The sequence below is a fragment of the Emydura macquarii genome, unplaced genomic scaffold, assembly GCF_026122565.2.
Source record: "Emydura macquarii macquarii isolate MOO-44397 ecotype Brisbane River unplaced genomic scaffold, CSIRO-AGI_Emac_v2 contig_2636, whole genome shotgun sequence".
Taxonomy (NCBI): Eukaryota; Metazoa; Chordata; order Testudines; family Chelidae; genus Emydura; species Emydura macquarii.
The window spans coordinates 38959164-38978822 of NW_027132773.1; the positions used below are offsets into that span (position 1 = coordinate 38959164).

Here is a 19659-nt window from a genome sequence, read left to right on the forward strand (position 1 = left end):
TTGTTTAACCTTGTTGCTTTGTTCTTTTTTGGGTATATGTCGGGATACATATACTTCCCACAAGTGCTTAGTCATCTTGGTATGTAGCGAGTTGGTTATATCTTGATCACATTTAAACATCATTAAGACAGTGAGGTCTTCCTATGCAAAAGAAGTTAACTTTTGTGCAGTAGTGGGTGGATTTCTGTGGTTCTCGTTATTATATGTCAAATGAGAAATAAAAATATGTTAAAAGAACATTATTCAGGTTGTGAAACCAAGCACTCAGAAGTTAAGAAATGTCAAAATTAAAGATGCCTGAGCAATCTCACTTTAGCTCCCTTATGCGTATACATTAAGAGAAAGTCATTAATTACATAATCACATATTATTTTTTCACAGGGCCCCTGCTTCATTCAGTGCACAAGAAGCATGATGCTCAGTTAATAAGTAGCTATTCAAATTTTGTTTTATCCTCATTATTCAATATGTGCCCTCTGCCTTAGTTATGGCACACTATTCAGACTCTACTGTGTAGACAGAATTATTCATTTCCTCCTTTGCTGTGTAGCTCATCACTATAGAATCCAAGGGCTTCACAGAAATTCATTAATTTATTTTCACAAAACCCTCCTTTGAGGTGGAGGGCATTATCCCCATTTTACAGATTGGGAGCTCAGGAACAGAGAGATTAAGGTAAAATATATCCATTAATTTTGAGTGTCCAATTTGTGATGCCTGAGATGTGACTTTTCAAAGTACTTAGCATTATATAGTACTTCTTGTATTCAAGCACCGCTCCTTGTTCAGCACTTCTATAAATCAGGCCCAGGGTCTCTGGTGATCACCTACAAAATGAGGAGCTCACAATTAGTGACCACATGGGAAAAGTTTGGTATAAATGACTTGCTTAACATTACACAGGAGTTCTTTGGCAGAAGTAGGGGTAGAATCCATTTCTCCAGAGCAGCATTCAGCCATGAGATCCTCCTTTTTCTCCCTACAGTCTCCTGTCTCCTTTCCACACCTTCCAGCTTCTGCAACAAATGAGGTAGAGTTCTACATAGAACAACTTGGTTTAACACAATCGTGATCCATCCCTAGGGCAGGTCCGTCCTGTACATTAAATGAGGCAGGGGTGCTGAGGAAAAATAATACACGATCATATCATTAAAGAAGGTGTCATAATGCATACATACTTAATTCTGGCATTTATGCTTTTTAGTGCTTGACTTTGCAACCTTAATAACATTCTTTTAACGGTTTTTTTTGGTTCTGTTTTGTTTCTTTTTTTTTTTTTTTACATGGTCAAAGCTATGTATTTTTCCCTAGCCTTATTCTCAGAAATGGCTGAAGTGGAGAAATCAAATTACCACCAGGACATCAACTATAACAACCACAAAACCTGGACTGGGGGTGGGGAATGTTACACCCTTAACATATGGCATGAAATTACAGGGTTAGGATTTCATTGGAGTACCTAGCTAACGGTGGGTAAGAAGCGTGACATAAAATCTCTTAAATTCAATGTGCAGCCATTCTTTTCTTGTTTTATCTGTTGTCTTATCCTCACCAAATGTTACTGAATAGAAGTTTGCTCCTCTTCATGAAGTTTTTAAACATCATGTTTCTCTGTTTGAAGCACCTCTGTAACATTCCTCAGAAATGTCATGAATAATTGGATTATCCCTCATTTTCACCTACACATAAAGGTGATTCTGTCTACAAAATTAGTTTATAAAAATCTATCTTCAGTTGTATCAATCTCTTATAAGTAGAACTGTGACACTAGTTCACTCTATATTTCTGCTTTGTTGTATTTTAGCCTCTTGCATAGTGATGTGTAAAACAACAAATAAAACCTCTTGCATAATGTTGTGTAAAACAACATTTAAAACAATTTTGTTATTAATTTTAAGGTCCAGTGCTACACGTTTCCGTTGGAGTCAATGTTACTACACAGTCCAAGATGAATGGGCTTTAGACAACATCTACATTGGACAGCAATGTCTAAATATGTGTAATGGACATGGCTGGTGCGACCATGGAGTATGCAGGTACAGCATGTTTGCCAGTTCCTCCTGAAATGATGACTTTGAATGCTGCTGGGATTTCACTTATTGTGCTATAATGATGTTAGGGCACCTAAAGCTTTGGATACATATCTTTCGATCATTTAAACTCTAAATAAATAAATGAAATAGTGCATGGGTTAGACTTTATGGTCAGAATAAAAGCCAACCATTGCTCTAGTCCCCAAAAGCAAAGCAGCCATATACCTGGTAGATACAAGCTGTGGAGTGTTCCTTCAGTGGTGTAAAGCTACCATAACTGCATCTATTCCAGCCTCGCCATCCTGCCCTAGGTATAGGGGATAAGAGCAGGGCACTGCTGTGATCAGCTGATCCCATGTTGTCAGAGTGAACCCATGAGTGGGGGCTACTTGGCAGTCAGTTTCAAACAGGCTTCTGTATCTTACACCAGGGATTTGGCTAGTGCCTACTGGCCTCAAGATCATCTAGATACCACAGTGATTGGCATGTTTTTAAATAGCCAGAGAGAAAAACAGATATGATCGTATTTTTAAAAAATACGTAGGTAGTGGATATAGAAAAAACATAACCAATTAATGTTTATCCACATTGTAAAAACTTGGAAAAGTATACTAGATTAACAAATTTCAAGACCACTTGGGCACTGCGCACCATGGGATAGAATGAAGATCCATCTGCACCAAAAGAAAATACCTCTGCCATTTGGGCAGGAGGAGAATCTCTGACAATTGTTAATATTCTAGAACCTAAGTTTCAGACTTGAGCTGTGGTACCTGTCCACACAAGATAGATCTTTACAGGAGAGATTTTCAAAGTCACAAATGGAAGTTAGTAACCCAAATACCATTGACTTTCTCTCCCAACAATATCATGCATTTACCTTCCATTCACACAGTATTTTGATTACATCCAGTCAGGTATATCTAACCACTAAAATGTAACCATCTTTGGGTGGATGGAGACAGCCACACTATATAACTGTGACCGGAGGGGAAGTTTTGATCATGGTCACTAAGACAAGCCCTTATTCTTAAATATCCCATGAAAATTTTTGTAAGGACAGATTTTTAACAGTTCATAGCTCCTTTTGTATGTGTACAACTTGTATATGCTCTAATTACAGTTTGCAAATACACCCTGTAGTTTGCACACATATATATAGGAGTGTGCCCAGACAAATCAAGGATAGTGCAATACAGAGGTAAAAGATGTGAAGAAGTGTGCAGTCTCATCCAAAAGATCTACATACCTAGTAGCTTCTCTGTATCTGTTTCAGAAGGGTGACGGGCTGAACTGACCATGCCAGGACCTGAACTTGTGATTTCAGGGAGTCTGATTATTTCACACCTAACTTAGAAGGGCTGCTGCATTGCTTTAAAGTAATTGTGGATAACACCAAGTACAATATGTATGTATCTTTAGGAGCCTGGTGTCTTTATGCTTCTTTCCAGGTGTGATCCAGGGTACCAGGGCACTGAGTGTCACCCTGACACTTCCCTCCCTTCAACTGTAATGTCTGATTTTGAGAATCCAAATGGTTTGAAGACTGAATGGCAGGAAGTTATTGGAGGAGAAATTGTAAAACCTGAACAAGGCTGTGGGGTCATTTCTTCTGGATCATCCCTCTATTTCAACAAGGTACATTCTAGAGTTAGATAAATTAGAAACACTTCACATATATGTTTAAGTGGAACATAATGTGGTCATACGGCAATAGAGAAGGAGATTGGCAGTGTGTGTTAGGAAGAGATACAAGACTAGATGACATGCAGTATGTAAATGCAAAACTGGCACAAAAATATGGATGCATGTGCAGAGCAAAGCCAAGTTAGTCTTTTTACAGACAAAAAGGATGGGAATGTAGAAGTTGATTGTGTACCTGAGAAATACCACACGTAACGGGAGGAAGTGAAGGATCAGTGATGTACCTGAGAAACGTGCATATTAATCCTGCCATTGTTTATTATAGGATTTGTGTATATACTGTATTTTCTTTCCAGTAACTCACAACTCCCACTAGTGACTGTTCTTTCATTCCTCCTAAGCAAGTGCAGTAGCCTTTCATATTATAGTTATTTCACTACACCCTGAAAGCATGCAACTTCTTGTGAAGTCAAAGAACCAGAGCTGGTGAAAACATAGATATGTTACTCCTCCAGCCTGGAAAAAAAGGCCTGGTTAGCTCTTCTCAAACTACTTTGTTTGCATGACTTAGTTGGCTCAAACACAAAAATAACATGAAACAAAGAGAAAATTAGGAAATCTGCAGATCAATAATATATAATCAGATGAAAGCAAAAAGGTATTTTTACAGCCAAATGTAAGTTTATGAGAATGGTTTTGTGGTCAAAGATTTACTTTTCTTCTTACATTCCCTCACCTATAATATCTGACTTTCATTATAGAAAGGAAAACTATTCACATAAATATGTGGTTTCCTTTTATGAGCCTGATCCAACTACCATTGCTGTCATTAGAAGTTGGATCAGGCCCAGAGGAATAAACTAATATGTTAAGCTGTGTAATTGTATGTTGTTCATCTCATTTATAAAAATTTATCCCATCAAATAATTTTCAAAACTTCTATATACATGTACATCCAAGTCCCCTGGACATGCAATGCTGTACTGCAAGTTTCATAATTGACGAATCACTCTAACTAGCTAATTGTGATAATTGGATTTTTTTTTATAATTGTCTTCTCTGTTAGATGTTTCTCCTTCTGGCTCATTTTCTCAAGCCAAGTTTCTCAAAGTAATTTGCTAAATTAGAATTAACCTGCTATGATCTGGGGTTCTCTTTTATGATCTTTCTTCTTATTTCTGCTTAGGAAGAGTGAAAATCTCATTTAGAAATTCTTGACTTCTTTCTATTGATCTCTAAGGGTTAGGTTAACATTTATTTCTTCAGTAGCAGCAGTCTGAGTGCCATAATTGAAGGTGGCTTATTTAATTTGTGTTTAGATGCTCTGTGTTCAATGCACCTCGCTGCCATGGTGATAGATGTTATAATAAATTATTTGTAATCATTGGCTGACATTTGCGTGTTGTTTTGGGAGCATGTACACATGTGTTGCTATTTCTCTATATTTGTTCAAATAGCCACTTTATATGTGAACTTCTAATGTTTACTCCCATTATCAGTCTGTCATTTCAGGATTAATTTTGGCTTTGTTACGCTGATTTATTTTTTATCTTTTATATCTCATTTTAATCAGCTGTAGGAGTGTTTGCAGTATGGTACTCTTTCAATTAGCCCCCTGCATTGCCTTTGTGTCTTTGCATAACTGGAGGCCTGTTTTAATTAACCTAATTCTGTAGCTGACTATTCTATTGGTAGAGTGGATTTTGTATTATATGTATGATAGGTACAGAAAACTGATCTGAAATACTATCTCAGTCTTCACATGAAGCTTGATTTGCCCCTGCTAATTCAGGGGATGAAGTAAACTGCACACAGGCATCCTGGGTCAGCAAAGACTGGGAGACCCTCAGAAGGTTAAGTGTGTTTACATGTCTGCCCTCCTCAGAGGTTTAGCTTGATCAGGTCAGCTTTAAATTCCAGCCCAGTCTCAAAGAAAGTTGCAAATGGTGGCTCCCAGGAGAATATCAGTCCCCCGTGTACTTTGGCCATGCTCCTTCCCTGGCTAGTGTCAGCTATTTTTGGTACCATGCTATCTATCATTGGACCCCACAGAAGAGTTGCTGTCGCAGTCATCTTCCCTCACCACCTCCTCATACAAGATAGACTTTCCTCATGTGGGTCCCTGTATTACACTAGCAAAGCTAATATAACTCAAGGTTGAATCAATGTCACTGTGTTTTAATTTAATTTCATCAGAATCAAGGGATTCTTTGCACATTTAACAAAGAAATAAGTTTTAAGCTGATAAAATCTGCAGTTGGTTGCAGAATTTCAAGAATATAGTTTGGTTCATAAATCCATTTACAAAATATCATTACTCTAGACGTGTAAATGGATTGATACTTTGATATACTGCATATGCAGTGTATTGTACAGTCTAACTATGGAACTGGAATATAATTTTATGCATGTAATTCCAAAACAAAATGGCAGGATGCAGCAAGGTTTGGGCTAGAATTCTGTAGACATTTGATTTTTCCATGACCTGAAGGAAAGGTTTAAATCTGTCGCACTCTTTGCTTATAAAGTGTAGCTGGCACTTTAAACCCTGACACTGAACCCTTGTCAGTTATGTCCATTTAGATCACATCAGTTGCCTATCATCTGGACTGGAAGTTTGAAGATGGTTATAAAGGGAGGCCTGATAAAAATGTAAAAAATTATACATATGTTTTGAAACATCCAAACCACCGTTGTCAACTCAACCAAGCTTCCCATTTTTAATCCTACTTTGTAGTTGGAGATGGAGGAGAATCCATGATTCCGTAGAGAATTAAAGATAACATGAGTGTCCACTATCCTGCTCCACTGTGTCCCTAAGTCTTATGTTTGTTTAGCCTATCATGGAACCCAGAGTTCAACTTTGTTGCTCTTGTGGCAGATCAGGTAATATGATGTTTGGTGTGATACAAACAATCCATAAATTCAGGTTCAGAAGGTTGATCCATTTTGTAGCCATAGTTCAAAAAGAGAAGACTCTTAATAGCCAGAGCCTTGTCTTGATGGATTTGGTTCCCAGTTTGCATCAATCCAGTGAGACAGTGACTCTCATAACACTCTTTTTATAGAGAAGAGCAATTAACCTAAACTGAGCCCAGCTCTCTTCTCTCCTGGCTGGATTCTTTGGTGAAGGCAGATCCCTAAGGGGAAATGCCGGGGGTTTTGGCATTGACTTTAGTTGACTTCTATTGAAGATGCTCTGCCCCAAGAAAGAGCTTTAGTCACCTTTCTTCCAAGTGTTGGGCAGAGTCAATACATCAGGTTACAGCTCTCAATAAAGTTTATTCAGTTGCTTACCATAATGTCAGTGACTCTCACTGCCAAAATATGCCAAGTTATGGGTATTTTTAAAGAGCACAAAAATGCTGAAATCAGTGTTGTCTCTCCACCTGCACAGGTACTCTTGGTTTATGGTTTTTCCTATCACTATCTTACCTATAGCAATATATGACAGTGCAGCATTGGTCAGTTCTCGAGGTCATGCCTGATATCAGGTGATGAGCTAAACTTCACCTCCTTTTTGCTTCTTTAAATCTTCCTCTAAGATTTTTTGGTTTTTTCTGATGATTCCTCATAGTTGCTCCATTATCCCGACCTCTTCCGCCCTTTTCCTCTCTAGGTCTCTAGTTCAATTTCCCTGTGTATCTCTGGATGTGTAATTCTGCTCTTCATTTCCGTCAACATGGCTGAAACACATTAGAAATCCCTCCATATTTTATAGCATATAATTATAGTAGTACCAAATCCTCCCCTGATGCACATCCTTATTAGATTGCCTGAGCTCGTGAAATCGCCTTGGAAGCTAGGGGTTCAAAACCACTTTATGCACAGGATTTGGCTCTGACAGTGATGCCACAGAATAATTTCACTGACTTGATTTGATTGACCCCTGATTTACACCAGTGTAACTGGGAGCAGAACATATCCATATGTGCGAGTGAAACATACTTACATGAGAACTGAAGGTAAAATGCTTCTTTTTTACCCTGTGCAAAGGTCGACTTTATCCACTTCAGTGAATGCTACCATGGACTGTCTCCATAAGGAGGAATAGGAAGCAGAGATATCAAACATTGATTCAAAAATGTAGAGAAGGACCTGGAGTTTGACTCTGCTGCTCTGATCGCTAGATCCTTGATAGCTGCCATGATGATGGTGATTTAGGTAGCTAGGTGACTCAGAAAAATGTGAAGCCTTCCATTCAGATTTTTTTTTAAAAATTAGGCTTGCAACTAGGAAAATGAATGAAAAACAACAGTGGAGAGGGGCAGATGGCTATGGCTATGTTGAGTGCTATGAATGGAAAAAAGTTTGTAAGTATGAGGTGAATATATCCATTTATGGTAAGAATTTATCTTGGACCATGGAACCAACCCGAAAGAGAAAAGATATTTCATAGGTAGGTGAAAAAGAGAGCAAATAAGGCAAGTGTTCAGTCAGTGCTGTTCTGTGAGAGTAGCTCCTTGACAAAATTGGTACTAGTTTTTTTTAAGATGCAATATGCAAGGCAAATGCAGGGAATCGACATGGATACTATGATAGTCAGGGCGTTAGTGTGTGGCAGCCCAGACCCTGCAATATGCTAAGCATCCTCATCTTCCCTTAAAGTCAATGGGAATTAATAGTATGTGAAGGGGTTCTTCCACTGCTGGCACCTCCTGTTGACTGGATGTGGCATAGCAGTTCTCTCCTCTTTGAGTGTCTCCTGCCAATGGCCACTCCGCCTCTGTGGTGACCTGCCTCTTCCTATGACTTGGCCCTCCAGCCAGGTCACTTTAAAGTCTGTCCTCTTCAGGGGTAGTCCATGAACAAAAAGCAATGGGAATTAAGGCAAATAAACTGAGTTAATAGGAAATGGAGGGGAATGATTTCCTCTCAAGGTGCCTCAGAATCTAGGCCACCCTTCCCTCAGGGAGGGACCTTCGGCAGTGGTCACCTGAGATGCTCCTGCCTTCAGGCAGCCCTTTCCTCAGGAGCTGAGGGCCTTGGCCTGGTCTGTCAAAAAGTGAGCTGCTCTGCTACCTTTTAAGCTCCTCCTCCAGCCTTCTCATACATGTTGGTGTGGGGGGTAGATCTACCTGAGCCCAGAGCAGCTCCTTAACCATTTGTTGGCCAGTGTGGGATTTGTATACCCCATATACACAGTGCTAAGCAATTAGCAGGATCTAGCCCTCAGACAAAGTGACAATACATGGTTTGACGGGGAAAATTAGACTTTAGGGGCCAGATTTTCAAAACAGCTCAGTATGGTTCCATATGTGTCACAATGGGAGCTGCTAGGTACTGGACCCTTGAAAATCTGGCCCTAAATGTTTTAGGGTGTACAAGGTCTGTTCCCACCTGGCTCCTCTGAGGGTGCAAGAGACCCAAAAGGAAGGGGAGCAGCAGGGAAGAGAGAGGGTCATTTTCAAAATTTACAAATTTGTGTATAAGGCCTCGTATACCTAGTGCTAGATAAATAATAAAAAATGGAATGCTGGGTTTATGATGGTAAAAATGTGTGCAGGATAGAAGTAGTGATACAGTCAAGAGTGTAAAGAATGGCCAAAGTAGGGGCTGTATCTTAAAGCCAAATAAGGAGAGACTCACACATGCACAAAATGGAACTCCTTTGCATTGCACTATATTGTACATAATTTTCCACATACAACTGTGTTTCATCTGCAGTGGAAATGTCTTAGCACAATGGTTAACAATCCATGTATATTTTTTCCCTGTATACTTCTGTACTACAGGCTGGAAAAAGGCAATTGGTGAGCTGGGATTTGGACACCACCTGGGCAGATTTCGTCCAGTTTTACATTCAGATAGGTGGAGAGAGTTCTTCATGCAATAAACCAGACAGCAGAGAAGAAGGTGTGCTATTGCAGTACAGCAACAATGGAGGTATCAACTGGCACCCACTAGCAGAAATGTATTTCTCTGACTTCAGCAAACCTAGGTAAGGTATTAGTTCAAATTGAAGCCGTATCATATCAGACCTTTTAAAAAATCTGTGTTTCCATTTATTGAAAGGCAAAACCAAAACATTACAGGGCAAAATGCTTAAGTCCATCATTACAAGGAAACTCTTCCAGGCTGCAGTAGTAAAATACTATGACTAGGAATGGAAAAAATCTAATGAAGCTGAACTTTAAATAAAAACTGTAGAGAAAAATAAAAGTTTCCAATCAGTCAATCCAATGTGCAACATGACCAAATCACTAATATATATACAAAATTAACATGAAAATAATAGTACTTTCCCAAAATGAGGTGCAGAAATTTGTTGTTTCCTTTTATCTCTAGTTTCAGCTCTGATTAATATGTATTGATATTACATACAAAAAATTACATTAAAAGAACATTAAGGTACAAAGTTAAACACTCAAAACTTAGGAAATGCAGAATTAAGGTTGCCATTAAGGTTGCTTTGTTTACATCTATCTACCTTAGGTGCTTATATGGCTTCTATTACTGTAATATTTCAACACTTCTCAGTCTTTAATGTATTTAGCCTTGCAGCACCTAGGAAGGTAAATACAATTATCGCCAGAAGGGAAAATGAGGCACAGAAGGACTGAGGTAAAATTTTCAAAAGTGCCTAAGTAATTTAGGGCTAGAGCTTGTCAAGAATTTTTTGTCAGAATCATTTTTCAATAGAAAAATGCCCTTTTTGCAAAATTGAAAATTTCTGTGGGAAAATTTCAATTTTGCTGAAAAATATTCATTTTCCATAGAAAATGGTGAAATGACAGCTCCCCAGCTGCGAGGCTCAGTGCCCTGACTCTGCCTCTCTGCCTTCCAGGGCTGGTGGGGGAGGCAGAAAGGCTGAATGCTTCACACGCTCTGCTTTTCTGGCCCTTGAGAGGCTGAGCACCCTGGCTGTCTGCCATTCTGGCAGCTGGGCCTGAAGACTCTTGTCAATTTCACTACATAGAGAACAAGAGCCATCAGCAAGGAAGTTAAAAATATCTGTTTTGGATCCTCAAAACAGAGTTTTTCTTGAAATCCTTTCCCACCAAAAATGTCATAGTTTTGACTTTTTGTCGTGATTCAGGATAAAAATATTTTTTAAAAATGCAAAATTTTTCACAGGAAGAGACTTCCATTTCCCAGCCCACTCTGCTTAGGTTTCAGGTTCTGGAGGGTAATGTGCTCTAGTGGTTACACATATTCTGCTCCTGTATTCTCTCTCCCCTAGCCCATCTGGCCCTTTCTGGCCCAGTCATCTCCTACTCCTGTCACTCTCTGCTCCACTCTCCCACCCTCATTCTGTCCCTGTCCCCCACCCCCTGAACTTTTACATTCAAGTCAGGCTGCTTCTTCCTTCTCCTCCATGCTGCCTGGACAACAGCAAAGGGAGCACTGAGTCCCACCGATGTCAGATCTGGTGCCCAGTACCACAACAGCCCATTGCAAGCAGGAGGAGCAGTTGCAGAGAAAGTCCTGCTAAGACCTTGCAGTCATGGCTGGCACATGCTCAGTGCAGAGGGAATGTACAGAGAATTTAGCTGCCAGCCCCTTACAAACCTCTGCTGAGTGCATTTGAATGGTGACTTTCAAAATGTTATAAGTCAGCAAAATTTAGTTGGATTTTCAAGCATCTCTCTGATCCTTGGTCTTTCTGGCCTGCTGCCAAATTTCAAGTCCCTGCTCCAAAGCCTGGAGGTACATGAGCTGATCATTGAAATAGTTATAAGGATTTTTAACATATGCAAAAATTTATTTCCCTAACCTCATTCTCAAAAATGTCTGAATCATTTTTTTCTGAAATTTCCCCAAAAAAGTTCAGTTTGGGGAAGTCACCCAGTATGGAAAATTTTAGAATGGTTAAAGTTTAGCAACGTTATATGCAACTGAAAATTGGATCTTATCATGGAAAATGTCAACCTTAACTATAGGTGTCACAGCCAGCTCCACCTTTAATGTAACGAATAGTTAATATGGGAAGGATAGATGAAATGCCATTTACATCAGTATGTACATCTCTAGTTAGGTCATATGACATCAAGTATTATTGACATTTAGAACTGCTATCACCAAAGAAGTTAGGGGCTTACTAATAAAAAAAACCCACAATAAATTACAAAATACCCACGGTGGGTAATGTATGGGAGTATTTCCTGAGTTGTCAAAAGAGACCATTAACATGTATGTATTTCTAATTTAGATTACAATGAATGTGTTAAAAAATAACTCACAACTTAGGATGCATTCCTTTAATATGTGCTAAACAGAGAACATACGAAAATCCTGTTTCATTCAATGATGAACCAGCCAAAATGTGTATTCTAATTAATTAGTTCAAAATATGACATTGTTTGGACTAAAACTAGTCTTTTTTTACCCATAAGACATACTTCTGATATGTCCAAGTCAATGATACTTAATGAAGGTTATTCAAATAGGACATAAAGTAACTCTTTGTGTTATTGTTATTCTTATTCCTATACTTATCAGAAAGGTACTGTGGCTTAAGGAAGTCACCCAAAAAGGAATGCCTGATTTTCTTGAGTCGTCTTTTGATATTGCTATGGAGAATTGTTATAAAACAGAATCCTGCTTTCAATGATAGCTTTAGCTTTTTATAAGCCCTTCTGAGATCAAGGCTCCATTCTACCTAGCAAGAGACATCCCTGCCTGAAAGAGCTTCCAAGTCTAAATAGACAAGACAGACAAAGGATGTATCATTATCCCTGTTTTACTGATGGGGAGCTGATTTCCAAGGATTTGGAAGATTTCTAAAACAGATTTGACCTTTTCTGGCCTCCATCCTCTGTTTTACAATGTTTCGTATGTCTCTCTAGGAACTGAGTGTTCTATAAAGTTCTGCTAAAATCTTGTCTTTTAGATTTGTCTATCTTGAACTTCCTGCTGCTGCAAAGACTCTTTGTACTAGATTCCGCTGGTGGCAGCCAATATTTTCGGGAGAAGGCTATGACCAGTGGGCCATTGATGATATCATCATTTTGTCAGAAAAGCAGAAGCAGATCATTCCTGTCATTAACCCAACTTTACCACAGGTAATAAGCAATGCTGGTAAATAGATACTTAATGAAGCAGGAGCTGTACTGGGCTTTAGTAAAGTTTTCTTTGAATGTACAGACTGCTTTTAAAGAAAACTGAAATATTTGCAGGTATATTTGTCTAGGTACTTATATGGTCCTTATCATAATAGAATTGGATCACCTAATCCTGGTGATAAGTGCTTTACATTCATAACTTCCTATGCATAAAGATAGAAAAGAATGCTTGAAAGTTACTTCATCATGTTGCCATACTGTGTGGCGGTGGTGTTTGATATCTTTTTCATTTCTACCAGAACTTTTATGAGAAGCCAGCATTTGATTACCCTCTGAACCAGCTCAGTGTGTGGCTGATGTTGGCTAATGAAGGGATGACCAAAAATGAAAGTTTCTGTTCTGCCACCCCATCAGCTATGATATTTGGTAAATCAGATGGAGATCGATTTGCTGTGACTCGGGATTTAACATTGAAACCTGGATATGTCCTGCAGTTCAAGGTATTCTTTTATTTCAAATATCTCCAGTTCAGATTGAGGTGTAGAGGACTGAACCTGCAATCCTTTCTCATGTACATATTTCTTACTCATCCAAGCAATCATAGTGATCACAACAGGACTGTTCATATCAGTAAGAACTACTTGTGAGATTAAAGGTTGCAAAACATCCTCTCCATTTCTATCTGTGTAAAAGATGCAGAGGACATAAATATGTTGTCATATTCTATTAAATAAAATCCTGCTTTCCGAAAGAAACGATAACAACCATAGAGCAGGAAGGCTTTGTTTGTTCCACCAAAATAAATGTAAAAGCTCGTTGTATTTTAATAAGCCTCTTCTGAAGTGGTGACTTGAACTGACTGTCATTATAGTCCATTCTATATGCAGGAAATGCTACTGCAATAGAGGGGGAGAGACTTTATCCCATTTGGGATCCAGTTACTACAAAGCTTCCATGTGGCATGAGTACATTTTTTTATACTTAAAACTATTTAAGAATTTACAAGCTTTTCTATACTCCAATGTTCATTTTTCAAATAATTTTCTTTTATTGTGGTAGTGAATATAGGTTCTAATTAGCATTCTCTTCTTTAAAGGGCTTACAAAATTTTCTTTGCTGTGACAATACATCAGAATATACACTCAAAAGAAAGAGTATTTGCTTTGACAAGCTGTTGTTTCTGAACCCTAATCAAAATTTTATTGAGTTTATAATGAAATCCCATTGGTGAATACTGGGGGTCGGTTGCAATGCAATTTTAATGAGCTAGCCACAAATACATGCTCCTTATATAATTGGTGGATACAGACACTGAATAATTTACAAACAGAATTATTAAAGAGATCAGATGTTTACAGGAAGCTTTTCAATATAATTCCCACAGTTCTATAAATAGGAAAGTTGGCTAGAATAAGGGAATTTGTAAAATAATCTCATTCCATTTAAAAGTTATGCTGATAAAATGCTACACAATCTGAGGACCACAGTACAGTACATAAATCAGTGTTCATTGTGTTGTGCCTAAGTCTGTTTTGCAAAACAAAAAGCACTTAAATATGTAAATACCATTTCGCTAGAAAACTACGCTAATCACATTTTGACACTTTTTCTACTTGAGTGACAAAATCATGGTTCTTTAGGTGTTATACTCAGCAGGGATCCAAGCATGATGCGTAGTCTAAATAAAGCAGGCTTACTATTTAAAATGCTTTCCAGCTCTGAAACTTTTAGCAAAGTAACATAAGCTAACAAACAAAAAAGTATCTATAGAAGCAATAATACCTCTTCCTTTTTTGTGTGTATTGATTAGAGCAGTGGTTCTTAACCTGAGTTCGATAGAACCCCAGGGGTTCGGTGAGTCAGTCTCAGGGGTTCGGCGGAGGTGTGTGTGTGTCCATTCCGTTCACCAGGGTTGCCAGGTGCATTAATATACTTTTGGCATTCACACAATACTTTTATGGCATTTTCAACGTTTCACCATAAGAAACTGAAGGATATTGACGAATATTTATGGCAAATTCTAAAATTTGTTGCGTAATTTATGGCAAAAAATGCCATACATGGCACGACCTGGCAGCCCTGCCGTTCACCCCACTCGTATGATTCATGACGTCACGCTCCGCACGGCCATCATTGGCTGCTCGCTTGGCCTTGATATCTGTGCTGCAGAGAACTTGGTCGCTCAGTAGTCGACTTGTGACTGTCGTGATTGTACGTCATTTGTGATTTCCTTTTTAATATTCCAATCCCTTCGTACTATGTCGAGCAAAAAAAGAAAGTGGTCGGACAAATACGTACAATATGGATTCATGTGTATAACGGAATGTGATGGGAGTCAGCGTCCTCAATGCATGATTTGCAATGCCAAGTTGAGCAATTCTAGTCTAGCACTGGCAAAACTAAGGGAACACTTCCTAAAGCTGCATGGAGATGGGAAATACAAGAACACAATGCTTGCTGAATTCAAGGTGAAGAGAGCCAGATTCGATGAAAGGGCTACTCTGCCTGTTCTCGGCTTTGTACCCATCGACAAACCGATCTTAACAGCATCATACGAAGTTGCGTACCTGATCGCAAAGCAGGGAAAACCACACACCATTGGTGAAATACTCGTAAAACCAGCTGCGTTGAAGATGGCGAATATCATGCTGGGAAAAGCTGCTGAAAATAAGTTGTCCCAAATTCCTCTTTCAAATGACACCATCAGCAGCAGAATAGATGACATGAGCAATGACATCTTGGCTCAAGTAGTTGCAGATCTGATATCAAGCCCAGCAAAATTCAGCCTCCAACTCGATGAGACCACCGATGTTTCCAATCTAAGCCAGCTTGTTGTATTTGTGCGCTATGTGAAAGACGACATGGTAAAGGAAGATTTTTTATTTTGTAAGCCTCTTACAACAACAACTAAGGCAGCCGACGTGAAGAAACTTGTGGATGACTTCTTCAAAGACAATGATCTTTCGTGGGATATGGTTTCTGCAATTTGTTCGGACGGAGCTCCAGCCATGCTGGGACGAAACTCTGGTTTTGGTGCGTTGGTGAAAGTCGATGCTCCACACATCATTGTTACGCATTGTGTTCTGCACAGGCATGCGTTGGCAACAAAAACCTTGCCTCCAAAACTGGCAGAAGTATTAAAAATTGTAGTGGAATGTGTGAACTATTTGCGAAATAGTGCTCTGAAGCACCGCATCTTCAAAGAGCTGTGTAATGAAATGGGCTCTGAATTCGAGGTGCTGAATCGTGTTTTTGCCACGCGTGTGGAATTAGCTCTGTTTTTGCGAGAGCACCAACACTGTCATGCAGATTGCTTCGAAAATTCTGAGTTCATTCTCATTTTGGCGTACATGGCCGATATCTTCGATGCTCTCAATCATCTCAATCAACAGATGCAGGGGGTGGAGTCAACATCATCGAAGCAGAAGAAAACCTGAAGGCTTTTCAAAAAAAGCTACCGTTATGGAAACGACGAACAGAGAATGATAACTTCGCAAACTTTCCCCTGCTGGACGACTGTGTAAGTAAGATCGAAGACGTGTCTGGAATCGGAGACATTTCTGTACCCGGGGAACTGAAGCAAGCAATTGCCATGCACTTAGATGAGCTCGCAAAGTCTCTCGACGGATACTTCCCCACCAGAGAGTCATATCCAGCATGGGTGAGACAGCCGTTCACGTTTAGTGTTGCGACAGCAGATGTCAAAGATGAGTACCTCGATGAAATCATTGAACTTCAGCAGAGCCAGGTTCAACAGCAGCTCTTCAGAACAACAACGCTCTCAACGTTTTGGTGTCACCAAATCGTACCGTACCCTCTTATTGCTAAGAAAGCCCTTGAGATACTCATACCGTTTGTTACAACATATCTTTGCGAGCAATCCTTTTCGAGGATGGTAGACATAAAAACAAAGAAAAGGAACAGACTTTGTTGCGAAAATGATATGAGAGTGGCACTTGCCAAGGTGAAGCCGCGCATTTCTGAACTTGTCTCTGAAAGGCAACAGCAAAAGTCACATTGATTTGCAGTAAATATTCATTGAGTTATGTTTTTGTTTTTGTGTGACATTCATGTTTTGTTGATTTTGTTCTTTGAACACAGTGATTTTATGTGCAACTGATGCTTGGTTCATTTTGTGCACTAATAAAATATATATATCTATGTTTTGAATTTGAAAAAAAAAACATTTTATTTTTCCAACTATGAAGGGTTCGGTGAATGCACGTATGAAACTTGCGGGGTTCAGTACCTCCAACAAGGTTAAGAACCACTGGATTAGAGCCTCAAATTAGGACAGTACTTTAGCAGGTGTTTAAATTCATCCCTGTTCAGCAAATCACTTAAACACGTGCTTAACTTCAACCTGCTGAAGTTCCATTGACATGCTTAACTTTAATCATGTGTTTAAGTGCTTTCCTGAATCAGGGCCTAAATGTTGTGTTTTACACAGTATTAAAATTAACCATAGAAGTCACTCATGCTCTTTGTGTTATAAAAGAAACAGAGACAGTAACAATAACAGTCTAGATTACAGCCTATCTAGCAGTAGATTGTCAGACATTTGCAGTGGAGTATTACAAGTAAGGTGAGCACTTCATCATAGACTTTGCTTAGACTGGGCCCAGTGATTCTATGTGTCTGGGATCACTTGCAGTCCAAAAGTTATTGCTATATAGATAAAACTATGTGTCTTCCCTTTGTGCATAATAATTACGCATCCTTGTGAACTAGTTGAATGATTTCTGCTTAGCATAATTGAGCCTTTCTTTCCTTATGGGTTTGGTATGTTTTGCTCTAGCAAAAATTAGAAACACGTTCTTTCCATTTGCAATCACCTATGAATGCTGGGGATAGAACTGGTGAGATGAAACATCTCACTTGGGCATAATTCCCTTATTGCGTAGGCTTATAGAATATAACAGAGAATTATATCCCATCTGTAGAATTCTTTATAGGATGGTTCACAAATCTACAGAAGGGATAGCATTTTCTATTTGATAGGTTATAGAGTAATTTCTACAGAACCCTGTTAAATTTTATAGGCCTTTTCTATAAGGACTTATTTGACAAAAATGCCAACATTTAGCAGAAACATTTTCTTGCAATGAATAATTCGACTGGCTATAACTGGGAACTCCTCTTCTTGAAAACCATTTTGTTGTGCAAGGGCCATCTGCTCCTTCTCTGGCATGCTGTAGAGATCTCCCACCCTCCAATTATTACTTTAGAAGGAGAAGTGAGGTTCATACAACACCTTCCTTCCTGTTCCCATCTGACCTCCAGAATGAAACTCTTCTCCATTAATTCCCCAACATCCCTATTTCCATTGTATTGCACAGCCTTTACAGAGAAAGTACTTCATAAAACAGGGAGTGTTCTTTATAACCGTGGTGCCTGCAGAACTTGTGGCGTTTCCATTGTCAGTACCTGTAAGGGACAATTTTGTCTAGGTACACCCAAGTACAGTCATGTTTATCGGAATCTGTCATCCATGTTTTGGCATTGTTTTACAAATATTTCATGTTCATGGAGAATTTCTACAAGTCAATAATGAAAGCTAATATCAGTTTTTCAAATGTTATAGATGTAATAATTTGAAAAATGAAGCTGGTAGTTGAAGTTTGTCTAATGTACATTCTTATTTCACTTGAACTGGTGTCACTGTTTGAGTCTTAAAGGCCTGTATTTTGGGGACTGATCCTGTACCTCTTGCTCACAGACATAATCCAACTGTAATCAGTGGACAAGACTGTGGCATGTGGCCACATCCCTGAGCAGTGGGTGGTATTTGGAACATTGGGAGGGATTGTGTCTCAGGGACACAAATCCACCTAGTGCTTCCGGGAGTGCAGGTGGAATATGTAGGCTACATTACCCCACAGCAACTGGAGTCATGTATTTATGTAAAAATCTTGTGATTTTTAAACAAATCTCATATTTTTTTAAGCTTTTGGGATTGGCAATATTGTTGTATTGCCTTCATCATCATAGAATCTGTAATATTTTTCTCCATAATACTCTTCAGCCTGACTCAGTACTACAACTTGTTTAAGGGCTTCTGTGCATCTTTACTTTCATTGGTGAAGAGAAAGGAATAGAGCAAAAGCAATAAAATACTAGCCCAATAATATCTGGGGTCTGTGTCCTTTACTGCAGAAATACAAGTATACAGTGTTATATACCTGATATGTTTTATGTGCAGAAAATCCAATTTAAAACATCACGTTTTACGTGCTCAGCAACCTCAATAAAGATACAGCAAGGATGTTGGCCACATTTGTTAAATATATCCCCAAACATAATGGTCTAAAATTGCCTTTGGGTTTCCATATTTGATTAGAACTCTTCCTTACAAATTTTAAAATGATAAATTTAGTACAATTGATAACCAAAAATAAAACAGCAAGTCACTACACCTCATCAACTGTACTCTGCTTTTTTATCATGTTTCTTACAGCTGAACATCGGTTGCACTAATCAGTACAGTAGTTCTGCTCCAGTTCTCCTTCAGTATTCCCATGATGCTGGCCTGTTCTGGTCACTTGTGAAAGAGGGCTGTTATCCTGCATCTCCTGGAACCAAAGGATGTGAAGGAAATTCCCGAGAGCTGAGGGAGCCATCCATGTATTACACAGGAGACTTTGAAGAGTGGATAAGAATTACTATCATCATTCCAAGATCTCTTGCATCCAGGTACTGTAGGTCTTTAATTCTGTGACATATTGCACTTGTGAATTTGACTTCTGTACTTTGAGCCCACAATAGTAAGATTTAGCAAGCTACCAAATCAAACCACATGATCCAGAAAGAATATATTCATTTCACATGCAAAACAGGACAAAGCTTTTCATTTTAAAGGTGTCAGAACAGTCTATAAAATTAAATTACAAGGCAACAAGGAACCTTAATAAAAAACACATTTTAATTTGACATAAATCTCTTCATCGTAGTGATGCCTTTCCTTAGCCTTATCAGTT

General features: G+C 38.8%; 1 protein-coding gene across 1 annotated transcript in view; it reads left to right on the forward strand.

Moving 5' to 3' along the window:
* RELN (reelin) overlaps nt 1-19659 on the forward strand; it is a 434942-nt gene that overhangs the window by 317335 nt on the left and 97948 nt on the right. The window contains exons 23-28 of the mRNA XM_067564502.1: nt 1899-2036; nt 3485-3671; nt 9413-9618; nt 12511-12682; nt 12982-13182; nt 19140-19375. Of these exons, the coding sequence (XP_067420603.1) occupies nt 1899-2036; nt 3485-3671; nt 9413-9618; nt 12511-12682; nt 12982-13182; nt 19140-19375 (1140 nt within the window). The remainder of the gene's footprint in view (nt 1-1898; nt 2037-3484; nt 3672-9412; nt 9619-12510; nt 12683-12981; nt 13183-19139; nt 19376-19659) is intronic.